This window comes from Rosa chinensis, chromosome 1 (genome assembly GCF_002994745.2).
Source record: "Rosa chinensis cultivar Old Blush chromosome 1, RchiOBHm-V2, whole genome shotgun sequence".
Taxonomy (NCBI): domain Eukaryota; kingdom Viridiplantae; phylum Streptophyta; class Magnoliopsida; order Rosales; family Rosaceae; genus Rosa; species Rosa chinensis.
This window is the reverse complement of record NC_037088.1, coordinates 7,429,078-7,455,404: the sequence shown is the minus strand read 5'-3', so window position 1 is coordinate 7,455,404 and position 26,327 is coordinate 7,429,078. Positions and strand designations below refer to the sequence as shown.

The following is a 26,327-nucleotide window of genomic DNA, read 5'->3' as shown; positions in this document are numbered from 1 at the left end:
CACAGTGAAGTGACCATTACTAGTACCCTTCCAAATTATCGTATCAGGACCACAACCCTCCGAACCAACAGGTATTTTAACAATTCTATTAATAACATCATCACTAAAATGCATCTTGAGAAAGTTCAAATTCCATTCCCTATCGCTCCAACACTCATTAACTTTGGTGTCAAGATTGACATTAGTCATATCAGCAATGTTTTGAAGCAAAGGTCCATCAGATGTCCAATTGTCATTCCAAAAATTAACAGTAGCCCCATCACCAATTCGCCAGATTAACCCTTTCTTCAACAATTGAACACCATGGAGAATACTTCTCCAAGTGCTAGAGCTCCTAGAAGGACAAGAATAATTAGCATGGAGAAGAGGAGTGTCTTTTACGTACTTTTGATGAAGAACCTTGCTCCACAAACCCCCATCACCTTGAGTCATCCTCCACCCAATCTTAGCAAGCATTGCCTGATTCATTTGTCTAATCCTTTTTATTCCTAGACCTCCAAATATCTTGGGTCTACAAACTAAATCCCAATTGGCAAGATGAATTTTCCTGCTATCATTGTAGTCACCCCACAGAAAATTCCTGTTTAATTGTTCCAAAGTATCACACACAGAAGCAGGAATTTTCACAGTTTGCATAGCCTTCCATCGAGTCCGGCCGATACCTCGAAGCCTTCACCTCCGCCGACGCAAACCGGCTCGTCTTCAAACTCACCGATTCCGACTCACTCGGCGACCACGACGCCGACCGAGTCTACTCCGAGTTGCTCCGCCGCGTGGAGTCGTTCATATGCGAAGAAGCTGAGGATAATGGGAAGGACCAGGCCTATAGAGTCGTCGTCATACTCTGCATTGCCGTAGCTGCCTTACTTGCTTTCACTCAGTCTAACCTAACCGGGTGAGTCCGAGTTCAATGAAATTATATTTCTTTTTTCTTTTTCAATTTCTAATTTTCGGTTTCAATTGGGAATTTTGAAACCCTAGACCTTTGGAGGGGCTGCCAAGGTGTCCGTTGCCAATGGAAGTGCCCTTATGCAATGAATGGGACAATTGCGCGCGGAATCAGCTTATGGCTGCTGGCTCTGACTTGCTTGGAAAGGTCTATAATATTCAGGTATTCTCTCTTTTTATTTATTTTGCCTTTTCACATTTTGTCAATTTATTTATGCTTTGCTCTGATTTTTGCTAATATAGGCACGAAATTCGGCATTTCCAAAACTAGCTTGGTGTTATAACTTAGATAACTATATTTTAGAAAATGCGATTTCTTTACCATATTGGGAACATGAGAAGCTTTATTTGGCAGTATGAGAAGTGGTATTTGTTGGGAAGATCAGGGTACCATTGTGGTCCCTTGCTTAATACTTGTTATTCAATCCAAGCATGCATACTTCTCACATACGGTGATGCTCCTCCAGTGCTATATCTACTGTGTACCTTCTCTTCTTTCCCTTCTTTGTAAGGATTACCCTGAAACATAGGAGCATGTGCTATTCCTTTGCCCGTGGAAAATGGGGCCTTTGTTTGGTTTACTTATCTTTATAGAGTAAACTTGGCTCAAATCACGACATTTGGTACTTGGTTGGGACAAGTGTTTAGTGAGTTGGTTTCTGATAAGGTGCTGGAGGTGGATTCAGTGTTGGTTAGCTTTTACCCTATGGATCATCTGGAAAGTTAGATGGGAGTATGTGAGCATACTTACCCGTTAAGGTCATTTTTACAGTTTCTTCTGCAGGTTTGACTTGGAGACTTTGTATCGTGCTGTTTCGGGGAAAGCTTGTGTCACTATTTGTGAAAGCTACCCTCTTATCAAAGGGATTAATGCTAATCAGCAGCATATTCAGCTGTTCATATTGGCTTGCCAAGCAACCCAAAACGAGGATGGAATGTGAAAATTGGGCCTCATTGTTTTGCAAAAATGATGGCCTTTCTACTCCACCTTATGTAGATGTAGATGAGAATTGGGAGTGATGGCGCTTGCTGTAGGTTTTGGTTATTTGGCTGTTTACTGGGATCCTTTTTTTTTTTTTTTGTGTGTTTTAAATCTCTTCTCAGAGTAAGCATCTTGTTTGGATATTGTTAGGTTTAGTGACAAGGATTGTTCATTGAATGCTGTTTTGGTCATTTTTGTATAACCACACTGGTGCTTATTTAACATGTGAACTGTTATTCTGTTTTGTAGTATATAATTTATGCAAAGATATTGGTCATGAAGATGAAAGATTTGTTATTTGAAGGAAGTTTGTCTTGTGCATATGGAATTAGGAGCCTTTCATGGTGGCTCGCTAGGGTCACCTTTCTCCATCAGCGCATTCTCGATGAGCGGTCTTCATCTCTGTTCAACCTTTTGCATGTCTTTACAAGTGAAACTTTGAATCATTTTGGCACGTTGGAGAAAGTAACAAGTTATTGGGGTAACGATTTGCGTAATGGCGAGGGATCGACACTCGTCTCAGTGATTCATCTGGAAGCTGGAATGATGGAATACATCTATGCACGTGTTGATTCATGCAGGTGAGCCGCCGAGTGTCATGGGGATTTCTTTTTGGCATTTTGGTTGATATGATTCTACTATCTTGTAATCTACAACAAAACCATCTGATAAATAATGAGAGGCTGAATAGGTTTTTCTCATACTTTTATGATCCCTTCTTTAATTTTGGCTGGGGTTAACTGTCTGGTATCAGGTTGCATTTTGAATCAGCCGAAGCAGCAGCTGGTGTTAAGCTTTCAGTTACCGGGGTTCTTGGCTTCCGTACCATACATCAGGTAATGTTGAATGTGTGGAGATCTTTTTATTATTTACACTCAGATTCACTTCTTACCTTTGGACATCATTTCTTTGGTAAAGGTTGAACCAAAGGCACAAATGGTACTTTTAGCAAACACAACTTCATCAAAGAGTGGGGCTCTCTGTTCCTCTGAAAGCCCTGGCCCTCATAGATACAATTCTATTGGCAGAAATGATATATCTAAGCATCCATCTGAGTCCCATGAGGCTTCTGATATATTATTGACTCCAAGATTGGTAGAGAATGAGAGCGAGTCTGGAGTTATATCAGACGGCATTCAAGTTGGTGGTACTGCTGCTGACCCTTTGAGTGCAATCCAGCAGGCAGTGATCCTGGCTAAATGCCTTCTAATTGAGAAGAGCACGCGACATGATGACATGCAGAGTAAGTTATTTTGATATATTTTTGCATTTGTATGAATGGGTGTGAGCAGAAGAGTTCACTACAGTAGTTGTATTGATTTGTCATCAAGTTTCTGAATGGGGCATGTAGCTCTAGATTGTACCTTTGACAGAAATACAAATCTACTTAAATGCAAAGTTTTAGCTTTTGTTGGTGCAAGGAACCACAGACATCTACCATTGAGAAGGTGACCTTGTATCTAGGAATACAAGTGAATTTGTAAAACTTATTCAGGTTCATAGTCTTGAGGATCCTTTCTCTAGAAATGTGTTGTATACCTGGTAAAGTTATCAAAACAATATGTTGGCCACATTGGTATAACATTCTAGATTGAATTTAACTATCATTTAAAATTATTTTGTTATTTTGTTCTTCGCGCACATTAATTTTTCATACTAATATATTTGAGTACCTACTTTTGATTACTAAACAACCCAAATTTTTATTTTTCAGGATGGGAAATGGCTCCATACATCGAGGCAATTGATTCTTAGCTATCATCATATTTTATTGTAAGTATTGATTTCCTTGAATATATTTTATTGTATGTATAATATTTAAATTTCCCTATGTTTTGTCACTTTTAGATTCTTTCTGATGACGGTAATAAATGTTGGTTCATATTGTAAAAGTTTGAATCTGGATAGAACGGAACTTTTGTGGTGGGTAAGACAATGGAGGTATTACAAAAATGTATATATATTCTTTTATGAATTGTTCATTTAAGTTAGTTTCGATGTGTTTTATCATTCTCAGATCAATAATTATAGCTAAGGTTTGAAACTTGAAATAACTTGGTTGGTATGAAAAGACTATTTGGAATGCCTCCTAAGCTGTATCTTTCTGAAACATAATGCATTGAGTGGTAGTATTGGTTGACAAACTGAGTTCCTGACAAAGTGACTTTAGTTCCATTCTGATTTGTTGGACATAGATTTAGTCGCTGACTCACTATGGAGTATAGCTCATGTAAGTTGTAGTGTTTTACAAGTACAAGGCACGGAACATGGATAATCTAAAATGAGCATATACCCTATGTAGATATGCATACGTTTAATGACTCATGCTGAAATATGGTTGCTTTGTGGTATCTTTAATCATGACCTGCAAGGTGTGTGCCTAGAACTTATCCTTAACTGGTTTATTGCTGTTCTTAAATTTATATCAATTTTAATTCACATAATTTTTTTCTCTTCATCAGATACTACGATGCTGTGATGTCCTACGTATTCGGTGCATGGGAGTCGAGATGTAGTCACACAAAGGAACGTGCATTGATGATGATGGAAACATTGGTATGATCTGGCATCTTTATTGAAGTTGTGAAGTTATGAAGGATATTTTCTGCTTTTCATTCAGTGCTTAACTTTCTTGTTTTCTAAATATATCCAGCTGGGGTGAATTTTTTAAGTCTTAGAATTCCATTTTAATTAGTAGCTTAGAAATGTTAGAAGGCAACAACACAGGGTTTGAGGCAAGCTCTCCTAAGTACTTAAGATGCTCTTTCTTATTGGCAAATGTTAGGCAAACTTGAATCTATATTTCCTGAATTATTCATACTCACTTGCTTGATTTACATTCTTTTTAGTATGGCTTATACATGCTAAATTATAATTACCAGCTGTGCAGTTAGCTAAGCACTGTATTCATATACATAAAACACACAGAAATTAAGTATTATTCAAAGACATGTACTTTAAGTTGTTTGATGGATCGAGCACTCTTCTGATATCTGCTTCTCTTAATGCATATTTGACTTTGAACTATCAGTGCTTGGGGTGATATTGTTCCAGCTCAAGTGGTTCAAAATTCTCAGTTAGTTGTTGGAAGTTTATTTTATAGTAGAAACTCAGAAAAAATTGTTATTTCAGGTTCAGGGCATCAACGATCCCTCTCCAGGAGTGGCAGTCAGGATTCCTTTCTGCTATGGGATTTATATCCCTACAGTTTCAGCCTTGCGGAAGTATTACTTCATCTTTTGTTGACTTTTGATTTTTATAGTGGGTTTGTTTTGCTCTACAAATGTTTTTTTTATTCTCTTGTTGTTTCTTATTTACGGTGCTTGCTGTTATTTTTCTCGTTCCATTTTAGGGAATACGGTGAACTTTGTGTCCGCTGTGGTCTGATAGGAGAGGCAGTCAAAATTTTTGAGGACTTGGAATTATGGGATAATCTAATATTCTGCTATAGGTATGAAGCAACATATTGAAAAACTCAATTTCTCTTTTATGTATTATTTTTCATTTTCATGCTTCCCTTCCAAATTAAGTCATGTGAGACATCATATTAAAAACAGCCTATTGGAGAAAAAAGCAGCAGCTGTTGAACTGATCAAGACACGGCTTTCTGAAACACCTAATGACCCCAGGTTATGGTATGTATTGGGCTTCCTTTCAACTTTTGTACGCAAAAGAATTATTTGTATTTGAATAAGTTTAGTTTTTCTTTAATCTCCAGTTTAGTATGGGTTGCTATTTTATTTACATCCACCATTGTGTGTATGATGCATCACTACGTATGAATAGTGATTTGCTTAGTATCTCTTTTCTAGGTTCATTCACCTACAAATCTATAATATGTGAATGAAAGAATTTAGAGCAAACCATATTGTTTACTTGAAAAAGTTTTGTAGGTGTTCGTTGGGTGACGTTACTGATGATGATGCCTGCTTTGAAAAAGCCCTAGAAGTCTCAAACGATAGGTCGGCTCGGGCTAAGGTGATCCCATCCGACTATTTGCTCATAAATCTTTCTCAGTTCACTTCTATAGAGTTTTCCTAATTGTACTTGTTCTATGTGACAGCGGTCTCTTGCGCGCAGTGCATACAACAGGGGGGGAATATAGAACATCAAAACTTCTGTGGTATTTTATCTTTGAAGCCTTCCTCATTCTCCCTGCTTCCTAGATATGATTTTGTTTGGTTGATAATCATCACAACTCTTGTTTAGTAGTCTTGTTCTCGTTTTCTTTTTTCTTTTAAAAGTGAAACTTTATAACTCATTAACGATATTAATGGACGATGATATTCTGTATGTCATATTCAGGGAGTCTGCAATGGCCTTGAATTCTCTGTATCCTGATGGCTGGTTCGCCCTAGGGGCTGCTGCATTAAAGGTAACTTATTTGATCCATAAAACGTTATATTATTTGGTTCAGTTATTATTTTAATTTTTTGATCACACACACACAATCATGTATCACAATGGTAAGAGTGATATTGCATCATGCGCCGTTTTACCTTTGTCTTATCTTGCAAGTTTTGAACTTTTTGCTGAGTGGCTATTCAATATTACAGGATAGGGATATTGAGAAGGCACTAGATGGCTTTACACGGGCTGTTCAGCTAGATCCTGAAAATGGGGAGGCATGGAATAATATCGCCTGTTTGTATGTGTTCTTCCCCTTGTGCTGTCTTGCACGTCCATTTTAACAATATTTATATGCTATAACATACATTCTTTATCTGAAATTTGATGTTTGATAATTAATGGGGAGATCAGCTATGGCTAGAAATAGAAAGTATTGATTGAAATTTTTTGTTGTATTCTTTTAGCAGGGACAGTGTCTCGCTTTATTTTATTTATTATTATTTTTTTTTCAGAATATATTTGATAAATTTAGGTCTATACACTATGTCGTCCACTGTCCATTAGATTCACATTTTTCCTTGTTAAAATTTCAGACTTAAGTTTTAAGGGATTTGAACCCAGAAAGATCTCTTCTTTGTCAAGGAGTTAATCCCCACTTTGTAATAAGTATGTTCATTTATATAAAAAGTAACAATAGAACTGGAGTTGGGTTATTCTGTGTAGTCCATGCATTACAAGTGAGTAATTAATTCTATAGTTAATTATTTAAGGGGTCGTGACCACTTACCCAATTTCAGCATGGGCATTGCCCACTTACTCCACTAACTCACTAAGAGTTTTTTAACCCCCTTTACCCAATTCAATATTAAATGACAATTTAATCCTTCAATTTATTAAAAAATTACAGCTTCACTCTCTCTCCTCTATCTCTCTGCAGACCGATCTCTCTCTCTCTCTCTCTCCCCTCCCCCTCCACGTCTCTGTCTCTCTCTCTCTCTCTCTCATCTCTTTCCGGCGATCGAGGAACATCCCCATCGAGCAACTCACACTCACCATTCCGGTGACTATGCGAGAGTGAAATCGAAGACGACGAGGAGCTTTTCCCTTGGGGCTTTCCTTTCCCGGGCTTCCTTCGACGGAGGGCAATGTCAGAACTGGAGAACCCGGTAGCGAATATGACTCGCCGACGCCGCCGATGACTAGGTCCTCGTCAACGAACTTGCAAAGCGCGTCGCCAATTTGCTTGAGCGACTGGAAATAAGTTAGATGGGCTGCGTCCAAGGCGTAGCGGGTATCCGACGCCGTTTTGATGTCGTCTACTTTGGAGCCACCACAGTCCATATCATCAAACACGATTTTCTCGTTGATGTGGATTTTTTTTTCATTCTGGTTTTTTTTTTTTTTTGGTATCCTGAGATTGCAATGTAACTGTGTGGGGTTTGTTTGATGGTCTACTGGGGGGCAGTAGACACATTATTGGCCCCCAGTAGACTATGATACGAGGGACAGGGATCACTATAGTGTGGTGTTTTGATAAGTTACCTGTTGTTTTCTGTGTATTAAAGTCAAATTATCTGTGAATCCTACAAAATTGTGCATTTTTGGTGGTCTATTGGGAGGCAGTAGAGACATTGGACTTTGTATTGAGGGGCACTAATATGATTATTGGGAGGCACTAATATGATTATTGGGAGCCAATAATATGATTATAAATTGATCAATTGTGCCTGTAGTGTATTCATTTTGGTTTTGGGAGTTCATACAATTCACTGGACGACAATAACACGATTATTGGAGGCAATAATATGATATTTGGGAGGCAATAATATGTTTTTTAGGGGGGCAATAATATGATTACTGGGGGGCAATAATATGGTTACTGGGTATTCTCCGGTCGCCGGATTCCTGTCTCCGGTCACCGGATTCCGGTCACCGGAGTCCGAGGCCGACCACTAGTCACCGGAGTCCGGTCACCGGAGTCGGCGGTCCGCCGCTGGTCACCGAAGTCCGGCAAGGTGGAGGATGATTTCTCCCTCTAAGTGAGAAAGAAGGAGAGGGCAAAAAAATCCCAAAAATAAATAAAAAGAAATAAAAAAGAATTAATTGGGTAAAGGGGAAATAATCTCTTAGAGTGTTTTAGGTAAATGAGGTTTTTAAACTCTTGGTGAAGCAAGTGGGCAATTTTTAAGCTGAAATTTGGTAAATGATCATTTCCCCATTATTTAAAAGTAATAATAGAACTGGAGTTAGGTTGTTCTGTGTAGTCTATGCATTATAAGTGATTAAGAAGAATGGGTTCCATGTCATTTTGATTGTGTTTATTATCTGATTATACATGATGATACACTGTAGTTAATAGTTTATATTCTAGCAGCTCATTTCAACAATTTTATAACTCTCGCTGTACCAATTATGCAGGCATATGATAAAAGGGAAGAGAAAAGAAGCTTTCATTGCATTTAGAGAAGCACTGAAGTTCAAGTTCGTTCCTTCTCCATTAATAAAACTGTCAATCACTTCCCTCTCCCCCCCCCCCCCTAAAAAAAAAAATCATTACTTCATTTTATTTATTGACACTTTCTATGCCTGGCGACAGACGAAACAGCTATCAACTGTGGGAGAACTACAGCCATGTTGCTTTAGATGTTGGCAATGTTGCTCAGGCAAGTGCTTTCTGTTGAAATTGATTTTCCTTTATCTGTATGTCTACAATTGTACAATTATATAGCTAAGATCTGCTCTACTGTTACCAGCAGAATTCAATGCTATAAATACAAATATTCAAAACTAATCTACAGTTACACAATCAGTTTTGATTGTGGAGAGGTTACACAATCAGTTTTGATTGTGGAGAGGGAGGAAATCAATGTAGGAGAGTGATTTGCTCTAACACCCCCCTTCAAACTGGGCGGCTCAGGACGCACAAGTTTGGTACACAGGAGATTATGCCGCTGCTTGTGAAGTGGTTTAGTAAGAAGATCAGCTGGTTGATCGATGGAAGGGACAAAATGAACCTGATGACTCCCAAGTGCTACCTTTTCACGAACAAAGTGATAATCTAACTCGATGTGCTTGGTGCGGGCGTGAAAGACCGGATTAGAAGCCATGTACGTGGCACTTAGGTTATCACAGTAAAGCCGAATGGGGTACTGAATATGGACACCAAGTTCATATAGTAAAAAGCCTAACCAAGTTGTCTCGGCACTGGAATGAGCAAGGGATCGATATTCAGATTAGGCACTGGAGCGAGCAATGGTAGGTTGCTTTTTGGAACACCAAGAGACAAGGGTATTGCCAAGGTAAATGAGATAGCCGGAAGTGGAACGGCGAGATTCTGGGCAGCCGGCCCAATCGGCATCAAAGTAAGCAGTAAGCAGAAAGGTGGGCAGGTTGGCGTTGAGGACTAAAATGGAGACCATGGCCTAGTGTGCCTTTGACATAGCGGAGAATACGTTTGGCTGCAATGAGATGTGGAGCACGAGGTTGACTCATGAATTGTGACACAGAATTGACCGCAAAGGCGATGTCAGGGTGTGTAATGGTTAGGTACTGCAAGGAGCCAACCATCTCACGAAAGGCAGTTGGATTGTCAAGAAGATCACCATCATGTGTGGTGAGGACAGCTTTTGCCAACATTGGGGTGCTCACTGGTTGACCGAGTAATAGATCATGCTTCTTTAAAATATCATGAGCATACTTGAGTTGATTGATGTGAAGGCTGTTGGAATGAGGCTTGACCTGTAAACCAAGGAAATAGTGAAGGGGACCAAGATCCTTAATGTCAAATCCACGGCCCAAGGCATCAATAAAACTTTGAAGAAGCTGATCACTGCTGCCCGTAATGACAATGTCATCAACATAGAGTAAAAAGAAAATTGTATGCAGTCCATGTTGATAGATGAATAAAAATGAGTCAGCTTTACTATGTCGAAAGCCAACAGAAAGCAGAAAAGAGCTCATGCGTTGAAACCAGGCACAGGGTGCTTGTTTGAGGCCATAAAGTGCCTTGTGAAGCTTACAGACATAGGAGGGCCGAGAGGAATCAACGAAGCCAGGAGGCTGAGTCATGTAAACGTCTTCCTGAAGATAGCCATGGAGGAATGCATTTTTGACATCCAACTGACGGAGAGGCCAACCCCTAGACACAGCAACACAGAGAACGGTTCGAATGGTAGGGGGCTTGATAACAGGACTATAGGTTTCACCATAGTCGATCCCGTGTTGTTGATGGAATCCTTTGGCAACAAGGCGGGCCTTGTAACGCTCAACTGAGCCATCCGGGTTCCGCTTAATGCGGAACACCCATTTGCAACCCACAATATGCTAAGATGGAGAGGGAGGAACAAGGGACCAAGTATGGTTTTTCAACAAAGCATTAATCTCCTCGGTCATGGCAGCTCTCCAATTCACATCTTTGGAAGCCTGAGTATAACAAGTGGGTTCCATGGAATTAATAATAGATAAAAGAGCTTTTGGAATGGGATACTTTACAATGCCATCCGTGCGAATTCTGGGCTGGATGATTCCATCTCGGAGCTGAGTCCGCATGGGGTGTGTTGGGGGCGGCGCCTCCTCCGTCGGGATCGGTGGAGGAGCTGGTGCCGGAATTGGTAGAGGAGGGGGAGGTACAACGACCGGTGATGGAGGGTCAGAGGCGATCGGAGGTTCTGCAACGATAGGAGAATCGGTGATAGGCCTGGCATTTAAACTCGTAACCCGCAAACCCGCACTATACCCGCACGCTAAAAACCGCACAAACCCGCCCATTTATTAATCCGAGCTAAAAAAGCCCGCACTCAAAAAACCCGCAAATTAACGGGTTTTGCGGGCTAAACCCATTGGAACCCGTTGGAACCCGTTAACTAAAAATCCTTCCTAAAAACTCATTTCCCATTACCCAGACGGGTTCCATTTTTTTTTTTTTTTTTTTTCAACCAAGGCATTTTTATAATTTTTCTTATTCCCTATGAGGATCCGACAGTTGGATCTTCGTAAAATTGTGAAAAGACGATTCAAAAGGAGATCCGTGAGGATTCGACCGTTGGATCGTCGTATAATTTTGTGAGGATGTTTCTAAAGGCGATCTGGGACGATCCAACCGTTGGATCTTCGTATAATTGTGCAAAGATGATTCAAAAGGCGATCCATGAGGATCCGACCGTTGGATCGTCATATAATTTTGTGAGGATGATTCTAAGGGCGATCTGGGACGATCCAACCGTTAGATCTTCGTACAATTTTGAGAGGATGAATCTAAGGGCTATCCGTGAGGATCTGACCGTTGGATCGTCGTATAATTTTGAGAGGATGAACCTAAGGGCCATCTGTGAGGATCTAACCGTTGGATCATCGTATAAATCGGTAAAGATGATCATCTAGGTGATCCGTGAGGATCTGACCGTTGGATCGTCGTATAATTTTGAGAGGATTAACCTAAGGGCGATCTGTGAGGATCTGACCGTTGGATCATCGTATAAATCGGTAAAGATGATCCTCTAGGTGATCCGACCGTTGGATCATCGTATAAATCGGTAAAGATAATCCTCTTGGTGATCTGTGAGGGTCCGACCGTTGGATGGTCGCATAATTTTGATTTGTGAATTATTTTTTGTCAAAAAATGAAAGGAAAAAAAAATCTAAAAAGATCGAAAATAAAAAATTTCAAAATAGAAAACAAAAAAAGTTCATATAGAGAAAATGGCAAATGAGGGGGATATATATAAGTCTTAATTGGTTTTAATTGCTTTGATAAAAAGTTAAAAAAAAAAATTAAAAAAAATGTTTACGGGTTTTAACGGGTTCCAACGGAAAACCCGCAAACCCGCCGGGTTTGGCCCGCGAAACCCGTTAAGTTAACTGGTTCTTACCGGGTCGGCCCGTTAAAAACCCGACCCGTTAAGAACCCGCACCATACCCGCACTATACCCGCACGTTGCCAGGCCTAATCGGTGATGACCGGAGGAGCATCATCGTTCGGTTGCTGATCGAGGGTGGACTGAGCAGGCGGCTCGAGTGCAGCCACCGGTCGGTGACGGCGGCGATAAGTCAAGACTGGAGGAGCACGACCAGTGGGCGGCGATGAGGGCAGTTGGGCTGGCGATGAAGGAAGCGGAAGCACGAGATTGATGGAGTGCCTGTCTGATTCGAGAGACGCCAAGGGTGGATTTTCACCAGAGTGTGAACTTGGGTCATTGTGCTGCAGACTTGGACTTAGGTCATTGGGTTGGTCTGCGCGAAAAGGAAGGGCAGATTGCTCAATTTGGTGATCAGGTGGGCTTGGGCCAGATGACACGGAGCTCGGCAGGATGGCCTGCGGAGGTGCAATGTTAACTCGATTGGAGAGAAGAGTGAACTCGAAGTGATCTGAAGCTGAATTAGTGTGTGCCTGCAAATTTTTGTAGGGAAAATTGGTTTCGTTAAATAAAACATGACACGAGATATAGACACGACCGATGTTTGGATCGAGACAACGATAACCTTTGTGTTGGGGACTATAACCAAGGAAGACACACTCGACACTACGACTAGACAATTTGTTGGGAACATTTGTACCTAGGTAAGGAAAACATGAGCAACCAAAAACACGAAGGGATGAATAAGGAGGATGACCATAGAGACGTGTGTGAGGAGTATCCCAATTGAGAGTAGAAGTGGGAAGAAGGTTAATGAGATATACAGAGGTGAGAACAGCCTCAGCCTAAAGAGTTTGAGGAGCACCCGAAGTGAGAAGTAGAGTGCGAGCCATAGTGGCAATATGTCTATGTTTTCTTTCAGCAAGCCCATTTTGTTGTGGAGTGTATGGACAAGAAAATCGTTGTTGGATGCCCAAAGAGTCACAAAACTGGGAGAAGGCATTGTTGACATATTCTGTACCATTATCACTTTGAAGGTATTGTACAGAACTGTGGAAAATAGTGCGAATCATAGCAACCAATTTTTGAAAGTGAGTAAGGACCTCATTTTTCCGGCGCATAGGATAAAGCCATGTATAACGAGAGTATTCATCTGTGAAAAGAACATAATATTTGAAGCCAGTGACAGACAAGGTAGGAGACATCCATACATCACTATGAATGATAGAAAATAGAGAAGAGGCGGAAATATGGTTGGAAGGAAAAGGTAGTTGATGGGACTTGGTAAGTGCGCAAGTATGACAAAAAGAATGAAAAGAAATGGTGGAGCCAAGAGTAGATCCTAAACGAGCTAAAACGGGAAGAGGAGGGATGAACTAAGCGATTGTGCCAAAGAGACGAGTGAACAGAGGAGAGGGCATGGGGGACCGTGGACACGGAAGACAGGCTAAGTGGATAGAGACCATCTTTGCATGGGCCCTGAAATAACAAACGACCAGTACGTAAACAATAGATTTGATAGAAATCTGGAGCAAATAGGAAGAAAACAAGATTATCCTTGGTGATACGAGCCACAGAGAGAAGATTTTTACGAATTGACGGAATGCGAAAGACATTTTGGAAAGAAAAATTGGAAGAACCTAAAGACAAGGGGAGGTTACTAGTATGGGAAACGGGCATTGAGTCCCCATTACCCATATATACATTATGAGGCCCACCATATGGTTGTGGATTGTTGACAGACATAGCTGTCATGTGATGAGTGGCACCGGTGTCCGGGTACCAATTAGGATCAGCAGCATAGTGGACTCCAGCGAAAGGGGGAGCAGTACTTGGGCTGGAAAAACCTTGTGGGCATGGAGAAGAAGAGGAAGCCCAAGTAGGAGAAGGGAATAACCCAGGTAGGTTGTGGTGGTGCTTCATCACGTACAGAGGATTCCTGCCGCTGGAAAAGTATTGCTGCTGGAATATGGCTAGAAACAGTATTGCTGCTGGAAAAGTATTGCTGCTGGAATTTGGCTGGAAACAGTATTGCTGCTGGCAAAATATGGCTGTTGGAAAATAGTAAAGAACAGACACAAGATAAAGGAGAGATGCAGGAGGACAAGAGTAAAGAACACGATGTGAGAAGAAGATGAGACACAGGTAAGGATCCTAGACCATGTTGAAATTGATTTTCCTTTATCTGTATGTCTACAATTGTACAATTATATAGCTAAGATCTGCTCTACTGTTACCAACAGAATTCAATGCTATAAATACAAATATTCATAATCACATACAAGCATCTTTGTTAGGCCACCCTGATTGAAGAGTTTCTGACTTTCTGACTTTTTTTTGTTTTGTTTATATAGTCCTTAAACTTTAAAATAAAAACTGTGGATTTTGCAGTCACTTGTTTTGTTTCATCACAGGGTGATGTTTGAGTTAAACTTGTGCTTTTATATGATGTATTTATCAAATAGAGATACGAATTTGTTTGTCAAATGTTATGATAGTGTATACGATCTAACTTCGTTGTTGAAATTGATTTGTGAGATATGAAGACATGGAATGCCACCTCATCATTTGCTACACAAACTTGGTACCTTTTTTCTAGTAGCATTGCTAATCTCAAATGCGATTTAAGTAAGATTTGCCTATTTGTGGTTCTACAGAATAATTCCCTACCATTCAACAAATATGCATTTTTGACAACCCACAATGCTTTTGCTATCGAAGGAGAGCCATCTCATACCAGAGTCCCTCGTGTTACCTTCACGAATCAAGAAGACACTGTCACTCAACAACTTAACAATGGAGTTAGAGCCCTAATGCTTGATACCTATGATTTTCAAGGAGATGTCTGGTTGTGCCATTCCTTCAAAGGAAAGTGCCATGACTACACTGCATTTGTAAGCAAACCAACTTCCCTATTTCACTTCTTTTCATTACAGATGTTGCCAAAATGTGTTACCTATTACCTTAAAATTGCAGGAGCCAACTATAGATACTTTGAATGAAATCCAAGCATTTTTATCAGCAAACCCAGGAGAAATTGTGACATTGATATTAGAGGACTATGTTGAAGCTCCAAACGGATTGACAAATGTTTTCAAAGCTGCTGGATTGATGAAATACTGGTTTCCGGTATCAAACATGCCCAAAAGTGGTCAGGATTGGCCGCTTGTTAGCGATATGGTCACTAGGAACCAAAGGCTACTTGTATTCAATTCAAAACAAGAGAAGGAACAATCCGAAGGGATTGCATACCAGTGGAACTACATGGTTGAAAACCAGTGTAAGAACCAACTAAATTAAGCAACATAGGATTTTTTTTTCGTTGTTTTAGAAATGCTGTGTTATTTTTGTCTCTTAATTATTGGAGAGCACACAATTTTGCAGATGGAAATGATGGAATGAAAGCGGGAAGCTGTTCAAACAGAGCTGAATCGTCGCCTCAAAATGACAAGACTAAATCATTGGTGTTGGTTAACTATTTTAGGTCAGTTCCCATTAAGCAGCTCTCATGTCAATTCAATTATGAGGATTTGGTTAGCATGCTTAACACTTGCTATGGTGCTGCTGGAAATCGATGGGCAAATTTTGTTGCGGTTGATTTTTACAAGGTAATGCACATACTTCTTCTCTTGGTTGAGTAATTAACCACCGGAAAATTGACAATGTAATTGGAATTAATTACATTTCTGTTGGTTTTGTGATGCAGAGGAGTGGAGGAGGGGGATCATTTCAAGCTACAGACACTCTCAATGGAGAACTCATATGTGGATGTAACGATGTCCATGCATGTGTGGTAAGCTATGAAATATGATTCTTCATCATATATTCCATTTCATCATCTGGCCTAATTTTTTGGTGAGCAAAAGTATGTTTATGAAGATAACAACTTTGATAATTGTTGTTCTTGTTTGTTTGCAGCCAAGATCAACAACACCCTGCAAGGTATAGAATGGAGCATTGTAATTTATCAATAAGCTTATCACGAGATATATGTAGTCTTTATAGACAATCAAATCAGTTAATCAGATATCTTCAAAATGGTTATAAGGTTTTTACAAAATTTAGTTGAGTGAGTTTCTTAAAGCAAACACTGTCGCTTATTGATGGTGGACAAAATACTATCTCTATTCTGAAAGGTGGTTGAAAACAAATAAATCGAAGGTGGTTGCACTGCATAAACATGGGTATAAAATAAAAATTTTCATTGCCGGGACTTGAACCCGGGTCTTTCGGGTGAGAGCCGAGTATCCTAACCAACTAGAGTGCAACGGATTTGTGGCATCTAACAAAATAGGTCCTAACATGCGGTTATACGGGTCGGGCTCAATTATGTTTAGCAGGCTTGGAAGATGCGTGGCCTGAAGCTCTGAAAAACATGATATACACATTAGTGTTTAGACTTTAGAGAATAACAGCTCTAAAGTTTAGGAAGGATACCTACATTATTCCAAAATGAACAAACTTGGAAGACTCAAGATCCCTTAAATAAATAAAGAAATGTCTGTTGGAGGGAAAACCTTCCAGAATATTGAGAAAAATATTTAATGTGGAAACAAATACTCCAAAACAAAAACACAAGGTATATATCTTGGTTGTGTTGCTTCAAATGATGAACAAACTTTTTTTTCTTAATGGATAGAATTTAGAAAATGATGAGCCTTGTACTACTATATGTGGTGGGTTTTATGGAATGCAGGTTGCACAACATTAAGGTATTTGGTGGTAGCGTATAATGTATATATAAGGGCTTCTCAAAAACGGAGGTCCATTCCTTAGCTAAGGAACGGATTTCCATATTTTGACCACTTTTCGATCATAAATTCACATCTTAACCGTTCAGTTTTTAGGTTTTAATGTATAGATCATTTTTGCAAAATTTCAGTCAAATTGATGATCGTTATGGCATCCAAAACTACAATTTACCATTATAAACACATATTTGATTCGTTCATTGATTTAATCAAGTTCGATACTTTAACGATCATCAAATTGGCTGAAAATTTGCAATAGACCTTTAATAGACCTCTATTATCCCAATATAACTCTTTTCTTCTTTTTTTTTCATTTTTCTTTTATTCTAGGCCTTCTGCCCCCATTTTACCAAAAAAAAAAAAAAAAAGGAAGAAAGAAAGAAATTGATTTGGTTTCTTTCTTTGGGCACCTGGTTTATCATTCTCCTCTGCCATCGGCCTGAGTCGAGTGCCAGAGAGCCGGGTCAAGCACTTGAGGTCGAGCGCCGAATCTCCTCATAGATACAGAGTTCTCGAGCATCAGCGTGGAGGTGGAGCTATGATGCTGGACTATCTGGGAAGCAGTGGGTGGAGATCGGTGAGAGAGAAAGAGAAACTGGCCGCGTCAAGTGAGACGAGAGAGAGAGGAAATAGTGGCATTGATGCAATTTCTTAATTATATGAAGGACATAATTGTTATTTTATTATAAATTGGATAAATGGAAATAAAAATCTGTTACTGAGATAACTTTGTCCCATTTTTAGTGCTTTGCGTTAATATGACCCTTGAAAAAAAAAAAAAAATTATACCCAAAGGTCGCAGAAGATTTCAATTAAATGAAATTTATGGTAAAAATGGAACAAGTCCAGTAAAATCAAAGTTGGAGTAAGCGCAAAGCACAAACTAGAAACAGATAGTGAGGGCGGGAGATATTCCTAACCAGAAAAGATGTTTGCAATTGAAGCACTGCTGTACGACGCGGAGGAGGAAAAGCAAAGCGTCTTCGTATTCTCCATTGCCGTAGCTGCCTTCGAGTCCGAGTGCTGCTTTGAAATTTTTTTTTTTTCTTTTTTCAATTTCCAATTTTCAGTTTCAATTGGGAATTTTGAAACCCTAGACCTCTGGAGGGGCTGCCAAGGTGTTCGTTGCCACTGGAAGTGCCCTTATGTGATGAGTGGGACAATTGGGCGCGGAATCAGCTTATGGCTGCTGCCTCTGACTTGCTTGGAAAGGTCCATAATATTCAGGTATTCTCTCTTTTTTCGATTTTGCCTTTTCATATTTCGTCAATTTGTTTATGCTTTGCTCTGATTTTGCTTATATAGGCACAAAATTTTGCTATTAGGTAACTATATTTTAGAAAATGTGATTCCTTTACCATATTGGGAAACTGAGAAGCTTTATTTGGTGGTTGCGATGATCAGGGGTAGCGTTATTCCCTTGCTTTGAAACAAATAGTTGTTATTCAATCCCAGCATACTTCTCACTTATGGTGATGTTGCTTTAACGGTGTACCTATCGTGTGTAAGCTATTAGAAAAGGCAAGGGGTAACTTCTCTTATTTGTAAGGACTACCCTGAAACATCGGAGCATGTGCTATTTTATTTTCCCTCATAAAATGGGGGTTTCGTTTGTTCTGCCTATGAATTATAGAGTAAACTAGGCTCAAATCACTACATTTGATAGTTGGGGTTGGGATAAGTGTTTAATGAGTTGGTTTCTGATTAGGTGTTGTAGGTGGATTCAGTGTTGGTTAGCTTTTACTCTGTGGACCATCTGGAACGTTAATTGCGAGTGTGTGAACATACTTACCCAATCCCGTTGCGGTAATTTATACAGTTTCTTCTGCAGTTTTGAGTTTCTGGTATCTGGAATTCAGAATGAGATAATTCCTATGCCCTAGATTCTAGTTGTTTGGTGGTTGATAGAATGACAGTTATTACTACTGTGCAATTCAAGGCATTTGCTGCTTTTGAGGGGTTGTCTCAAAGGATTTACAGAACATAGTGGTGGATACTGACTCGGAGACTTTGTATCATGTCACTATTTGTGAAAGCTACCCTCTTATCAAAGGGATTAATGCTAATCAGCAGCATTTTCAGCTGTTCGGATTGGCTTGCCAAGCAAGCCAAAATAAGGATAGAATGTGAAAATTGGGCCTCATTGGTTTGCAAAAATGATGGCTTTCCTACTCCACCTTATGTAGATGTAGATGAGAATTGGGAGTGATGGCACTTGCTGTATGTTTTGGTTCTTTGGCTGTTTACTGGGATCCCTTTTTTTTTTTTCTTTGTGTGTGTGTGTGTGTGTGTGTGTTTTAAATCTCTTCTCAAAGTAAACATCTTGTTTGTATATTGTTAGGCGTAGTGACAAGTATTGTTCACTGAATGTTTTTTTGGTCATTTTTGTATAATCACACCGGCGCTTATTTAATATTTGAACCTTTATTCTGTTTTGCAGTATATAATTTATGCAAAGATATTGGTCATGAAGATGAAAGATTTGTTATTTGAAGGAAGTTTGTCTTGTACATATGGAATTAGGAGCCTTTCATGGTGGCTCACTAGGGTCACCCTTCGCCATCAGCGCATTCTCGATGAGAGGTCTTCATCTTTGTTTGACCTTTTGCATGTCTTCACAAGAGAAACTTTGACAAGTTGGAGAAAGTAACAAGTTATTGGGGTAAGGATTTGCGTAATGGCGAGGGATTGACACTTGTCCCAGTGATTCATCTGGAAGCTGGAATGATGGAACACATCTATGCACGTGTTGATTCCTGCAGGTGAGCCACTGAGTTGTCATGGGGATTTCTTGTTGGCATTTTGGTTCATGTCATTCTACTATCTCGTAATCTACTGTAAAAACAAAGCCATCTGATAAAAAATGAGAGGCTGATTAGGTTTTTCTCAATACTTTTATGATCCCTTCTTTAGATTTTTGCTGGGGTTAACTGTCTGCTATCAGGTTGCATTTTGAATCAGCTGAAGCAGCGCTGGTGTTAAGCTTTCAGTTACAGGGGTTCTTGGCTTCCGTACTATACATCAGGTAATGTTGAATGTGTGTAAAACTTTTTATTATTCATTCAGATTCATTTCTTACCTTTGGACATTTCTTTAGTAAAGTTCAAACCAAAGGCACAAATGGTACTTTTATCAAACACAACATCATCAAAGAGTGGGGCTCTCTGTTCCTCTGAAAGCCCTGGCCCTCATAGATACGATTCTATCGGCAGAAATGATATATCTAAGCATCCATCTGAGTCCCATGAGGCTTCTGATATATTATTGACTTCAAGATTGGTAGAGAATGAGAGTGATTCTGGAGTTATATCAGACGGGATTCAAGTTGGTGGTACTGCTGCTGACCCTTTGAGTGCAATCCATCAGGCAGTGATCCTGGCTAAATGCCTTCTAATTGAGAAGAGCACGCGACATGATGACATGCAGAGTAAGATATTTTGATATATTTTTGCATTTGTATGAGTGCGTGTGAGCAGAAGAGTTCACTACAGTAGTTGTATTGATTTGTCATCAAGTTTCTGAATGGGGCATTTTGCTCTAGATTCTATCTTTGACAGAAATACAAATTTACTTAAATGCAAAGTTTAGCTTTTGGTGGTGCAAGAAACCACAGACATCTACCATTGAGAGGGTGACCTTGTATCTAGGAATATAAGTGAATTTGTATAACTTATTCGGCTTCATATTCTTGAGGATCCTTTCTCTAGAAATGTGTTGTATACCTGGTAAAGTTATCAAAATAATATGTTGGCCACATTGGTATAACATTCTAGATTGAACTTAACTATCATTTAAAATAATTTTATTATTTTGTTCTTCGGGCGCATTAATTTTCATACTAATATATTTTAGTTTCTACTTTTGATTATTCAACAACCCAAATTTTTATTTTTCAGGATGGGAAATGGCTCCACACATCGAGGCAATTGATTCTCAACTATCATCATATTTTATTGTAAGTATTGATTTCCTTGAATATATTTTAATGTACATATAATATTTAAATTTCCCTATATTTTGTCAATTTTAGATTCTTTCCGATGACGGTAATAAATGTTGGTTCATATTATGAAAGTTTGAATCTGGATAGGAAGGAACTTTTGTGGTGGGTAGGACAATGGAGCTGTTACAAAAATGTATCTATGTTCTTTTATGAACTGTTCATGCATTTAAGTTAGTTCCGATATGTTTTATCATTCTCAGATCAATAAGTATAGCTAAGGTTTTAAACTTGAAATAACTAGTTATAGTAGGTATGAAAAGACTATTTGGAGTGTCTGCTAAGCTGTATCTTGCTAAAACATAATGCATTGAGTGGTAGCATTGGTTGCCAAACAGAGTTTCTGACAAAGTGACTTTAAGTTCCACTCTGATTTGTTGGACATAGATTTAGTCGCTTACTCACGATGGAGTTTAGATCATGTAAGTTGTAGTGTTTTAGAAGTACTAGGCACGGAAACATGGATAATCTGAAATGAGCATCTACCCTATGTATGCGTATGTTTAATGACTCATGCTGAAATATGGTTGCTTCGTGATATCTTTAATCATGAACTGCAAGTTGTGTGCCTAGAACTTATCCTTAATTGGTTTATTGCTGTTGTTAAATTTTTATCAATTTTAATTCACATAATTTTTTTCTCTTCATCAGATACGACGATGCTGTGATGTCCTACGTATTCGGTGGGAGTCGACACGTAGTCACACAAAGGAACGTGCATTGATGATGATGGAAACATTGGTATGATCTGGCATCTTTATTGAAGATATGAAGCTGTATCATGGATATTTTCTGCTTTTCATTCAGTGCTCATCTTTCTTGTTTTCTAAATACATCCAGCTTGGGTGAATTATTTAAGTCTAAGAATCCCATTTTAATTAGTAGCTTAGAAATGTTAGAAGGCAACAACACAGGGTTTGAGGCAAGCTCTCTTAAGTACTTAAAAGCTCTTTCTTATTGGCAAATGTCAGGCAAACTTGAATCTATATTTCCTGAATTATTCAGACTCACCTACTTGATTTACATTATTTTTAGTATGGCTTATATATGCTAAATCATAATCACCAGCTGTGCAGTTAGCTAAGCACTGTATTCATATACATAAAACACACAGAAATTAAGTACTATTTAAAGAAATGTACTTTTAAGTTGTTTGATGGATCGAACAATCTTCTGATATCTGCTTCTCTTAATGCATATGACTTTGAACTATCAGTGCTTGGGGTGATATTGTTCCAGCTCTAGTGGTTCAAAATTCTCAGTTAGTTGTTGGAAGTTTATTTTATAGTAGAAACGCAGAATAAACCGTAATTTCAGGTTCAGGGTATCAAGGAGCCCTCTCCAGGAGTGGCAGACAGGATTCCTTTCTGCTGTGGGATTTATATCCCTACAGTTTCAGCCTTGCGGAAGTACATCTTCATCTTTTGTTGACTTTTGATTTTTATAGTGGGTTTGTTTTGCTCTACAAGTGTTTTTTTTATTCTTTTGTTGTTTCTTATTGACAGTGCTTGTTGTTATTTTTTCTCATTCCATTTTAGGGAATACGATGAACTTTGTGTCCGCTGTGGTCTGATAGGAGAGGCAATCAAAATTTTTGAGGACTTGGAATTATGGGATAATCTGATATTCTGCTATAGGTATGAAGCAACATGTTGAAAGCTCAATTTCTCTTTTATGTATTATTTTTTTTATTTTCATGCTTCCCTTTTAGATTGAGTCATGTGAGATATCATATTAAAAACAGCCTATTGGAGAAAAAAGCAGCAGCTGTTGAACTGATCAAGACATGGCTTTCTGAAACACCTAATGACCCCAGGTTATGGTAGGTATTGGGCTTCCTTTCAACTTTTTTACGCAAAAGAATTATTTGTGCTTGAAAAATTTTTGATTTTCTTTAACCTCTAATTTAGTATGGGTTGCTATTTTATTTACATCCACCATTCTTGTGTCTATTGACGCATCACTGCGTATAAATCTCTTTTCTAGGCTCATTCACCTACAAATCTATAATATGTGCATGAAAGAATTTAGAGCAAACCATATTGCTTACTTGAAAAAGTTTTGTAGGTGTTCATTGGGTGACGTTACTAATGATGATGCCTGCTTTAAAAAAGCCCTAGAAGTTTCAAACGATAAGTCGGCTCGGGCTAAGGTGATCCCATCCTACTATTTCCTCCTGAATCTTTCTCACTTCACTTCTATATAGTTTTCTTAATATTGCCTGTTCTACGTGATAGCGGTCTCTTGCACGCAGTGCATACAACAGGGGGGAATATAGAACATCTAAACTTCTGTGGTATTTTATCTTTGAAGCCTTCCTCATCCTCCGTACTTCCTAGATAGGAATTTTCACAACTCTTGTTTTAAAAGTCTTGTTCTCGTTTTCTTTTTTCTTTTAAAAATGAAACTTTATAACTCATTAACGATATTGATGGACGATGATATTCTGTATGTCATATTCAGGCAGTCTGCAATGGCCTTGAATTCTCTGTATCCTGATGGCTGGTTTGCCCTAGGGGCTGCTGCATTAAATGTAACTTATCTGATCCATCAAATGTTATATTATTAGGTTCAGTTATTATTATTATTTTTTATTATATATGTGTATATGCTATCATGTATCGCAATGGTAGAGGGATATTGCATCATGCGCCTCTTTACATTTGTCTTATCTTGCAAGTTTTGAACTTTTTGCTGACTGGCTACGCAATATTACAGGATGGGGATATTGAGAAGGCACTAGATGGCTTCACTCGGGCTGTTCAGCTCGATCCTGAAAATGGGGAGGCATGGAATAATATTGCTTGTTTGTATGTGGTCTTCCCCTTGTGCTGTCTTGCTCGTCCATTTTACACATTATTTTTTATTTGGTCTGGTTATTGTTAATATTTTAACAATATTTATATGCTTTTACATACATTCTTTATGTGAAATTAGACGTTTGATACTTAATGGGGCCACCAGCTATGTCTAGAAATAGAAAGTATTGGTGGAACTTTTTGTTGTATTTTTTTAGCAGGGAGATTATCTCGCTTTATTTTTATTTTTTCCTTTTCAGAATATATTTGATAAATTTGGGTCTACCACTGTCCACTAGACTCACATTTTTACTTGTTAAAATTTTAAACTTTAAGGGATTTGGTGGGGTGGTAAGGCTTTGGTCTCATATATAAGAGGTCAAGAGTTCGAGCCAATAAAAAAAAAAAAAAAATCTTTAAGGGATTTGAACCCAGAAAGACCTCTTTGTTAAGGAGTTAACCACCACTTTGTGATAAGCATGTTTACTATTTAATTATATAAAAAGAAATAATAGAACTGGAGTTAGGTTATTCTGGTAGTCCATGCATTGTAATTTGTAAGTGATTAAGAAGAATGGGTTGCATGTCATTTTGATTCTGTTTATTATCTGATTATACAGGATGATACACTATAGTTATTTCCGGCCGCTCATTTCAATTTTTTTTTTTTTTAACTCTTGCTGTACCAATTGTGCAGGCATATGATAAAAGGGAAGAGTAAAGAAGCTTTTATTGCATTTAGGACACTGTATATACTGCAAAAGTTTCAAATAAATATGAAAAAGTCTTAGCTTTTCTGGATGATCGCATAGGACACTGTATGAACTGCAGAGGAAAAAAAAAATTAAAAAGATAAAAGAAATATGAAAAAGTGATAGTTAACTATTGTATGCCTGGTGGTGTGCACAAGTCTTAGCTTTTCTGGATCGCAAAGGACACTGTATATACTGCAAAAGTTTCAAATAAATATGAAAAAGTTGTAGTCAGAAAGTAATCAGGCAAATCTTCATGTATAAGGTCCATAATGTCTAGATGCTGTTCACTGCTGAAGATGCTCAAGATCATCCTAGGCAGTCCATGTTATTCTTTCATTATTTCTAAGCTTTTTTATTGTCGGTTATTTCTTATAGGCTCTAGAAGCTACGCGTAAGGTGTTGGATCTTACTAATAATAAGAGAATTGATGCTGAGTTGTTGGAAAGAATTATGACAGAGGTGGAAAGCATGGCTTCACCTACTAATTCAGCAATGACTGATGATGGAGATAACTTTCCCGTCAGTGGGACCACAAATGCAGAATCTGATGTGGGAAAATCTCGGGAAGCTGAGCACTTAGTAGAGTTTCTTGGAAAAGTTCTACAACAGGTGCATTTCACTTCTACTTGTGCTTCCCTAACTCAAATATGTGTATACTTTTCTACTAAAAACGGCGCAAACTATTTGGTATCTAGTAGTTGAGACGGTTGCACTAATTTATCATTTCCCACCCTTAGTACACTGCTGCTTCTGTTCATTTATAATTTTATTTTTTGGTTTACAACTACTTTAAAAGCTTAGTTGTGAGGATGTCGGCAATTACTATTTTATATTTTGATTGATCCCCTGATATATGGATTCTCTGCATGACTAAAGGGTCCAACATGAAGATTCAAGTAGGAGGTTTCAATAAATGAGATTTCATCTCAAGATCTGCTCGCCTTTTCATATCTTTTGTTATAACAGCTGGACCTTTCAGAATTTGTGTCATATTTATTTTTCCTTTGTTTCTACATAAACATTGCTGTTGTTGCAGGTGCTTGAGGCCAGTTGTTGCTGATGTTGCTGTTGTTCCAAAATGCCACTTGAGTGCTTTATACATACATGAAAAGGGGAAGCTCTTTACCCAACTTGTTGACTTGCTGCAGTTTTATGAAGGATTTGAGATTAATGATAATGTTGGGAAACAATTGACGGATGATGAAGTGCTCCAATCTCATTATGACAATCTTTTCAGCTGCTTGCTTTTAAAAAGATGGCTAATGCATTTGCATAGACCTAAAATTTGATGTCCTGAAGTATCTTTTCAATAGTTGGTGTGCATACTTGTTCCCATTTCTATCTATCCAAACCTTGAAAGAAACCTGAAAGATATTTTTCCTTTCCATGAAGTGTATGCAGTCTACAATATGCTGCCCGTACGTATGTAATTCATTACACAAAGCTGGCTCTTTATTGTCTGAACCTTTTGAAGCAAGCAATTGTTCCTAATTTTTCTGCAATTAATCACATCTGGCACCTCCTATGGAGTGCATTTTTCATGTCTTTTACCTTTACTTGATGGCCGGGTAGTCAATTTTTTTTGTTTGTCAGGATCTGTATGCATTATCCATTAACTGTTTTTTTTTTCTTGACAGATTATAGGGGCAACAACTACTAGTACACGTTTTGGAAAGCTGTTAGGAATGGAAAGCTCAAGAATCTTTGTCTTCCCTTCTCGTTCTGGTTTGATTTCAAGGTGCTGTTCACTTATTCTAATTCTGCTGTACAGTGTACCTGAAATGGATTCCCTTATTAATCATAACAGATGAATGTGATTCAATATTGTGATTTATTCTTTTCTACTTTTTTGATCCTTTTGCAGTTGATTAGAGTAGTGCCTGAACAGAAG

The 26,327-nt window shown here is 38.5% G+C and overlaps 3 protein-coding genes across 6 annotated transcripts; all 3 read left to right on the top strand.

Moving 5' to 3' along the window:
* The first annotated feature begins 537 nt into the window (after positions 1-537).
* On the top strand, positions 538-25,734 carry LOC112199446 (tetratricopeptide repeat protein 27 homolog). Its single transcript, XM_040518727.1, is given in 21 exon segments — positions 538-558; positions 639-895; positions 982-1,111; positions 2,180-2,511; positions 2,685-2,766; positions 2,849-3,173; positions 3,645-3,703; positions 4,393-4,428; positions 4,430-4,486; positions 5,063-5,154; positions 5,283-5,381; positions 5,488-5,565; positions 5,824-5,908; positions 5,994-6,023; positions 6,025-6,053; positions 6,236-6,305; positions 6,487-6,578; positions 8,699-8,761; positions 8,877-8,943; positions 24,812-25,045; positions 25,473-25,734. Coding segments are annotated over 21 exon segments (2,262 nt in total). The 3' UTR covers positions 25,497-25,734.
* On the top strand, positions 14,673-15,973 carry LOC112199427 (PI-PLC X domain-containing protein At5g67130). Its single transcript, XM_024340451.2, has 4 exons — positions 14,673-15,026; positions 15,109-15,412; positions 15,517-15,740; positions 15,839-15,973. Exons 1-4 carry the CDS (start codon positions 14,673-14,675, stop codon positions 15,941-15,943), a joined length of 987 nt encoding a protein of 328 aa, XP_024196219.2. The 3' UTR covers positions 15,944-15,973.
* On the top strand, positions 18,592-24,525 carry LOC112199418 (tetratricopeptide repeat protein 27 homolog). Of its 4 annotated transcripts, none has more exons than XM_040513053.1 (14): positions 18,592-18,689; positions 19,324-19,645; positions 19,828-19,908; positions 20,159-20,310; positions 20,780-20,838; positions 21,535-21,624; positions 22,201-22,292; positions 22,422-22,520; positions 22,595-22,705; positions 22,951-23,035; positions 23,121-23,179; positions 23,347-23,416; positions 23,602-23,693; positions 24,379-24,525. In XM_040513053.1, exons 2-14 carry the CDS (start codon positions 19,608-19,610, stop codon positions 24,470-24,472), a joined length of 1,122 nt encoding a protein of 373 aa, XP_040368987.1. In that variant the 5' UTR covers positions 18,592-18,689; positions 19,324-19,607; the 3' UTR covers positions 24,473-24,525. The 4 variants fall into 4 exon arrangements, with proteins under 4 accessions (XP_040368987.1, XP_040368984.1, XP_040368985.1 ...); XM_040513050.1 differs by having other exon boundaries at positions 19,986-20,310; XM_040513051.1 differs by having other exon boundaries at positions 19,981-20,310.
* Positions 25,735-26,327: the final 593 nt, after the last annotated feature.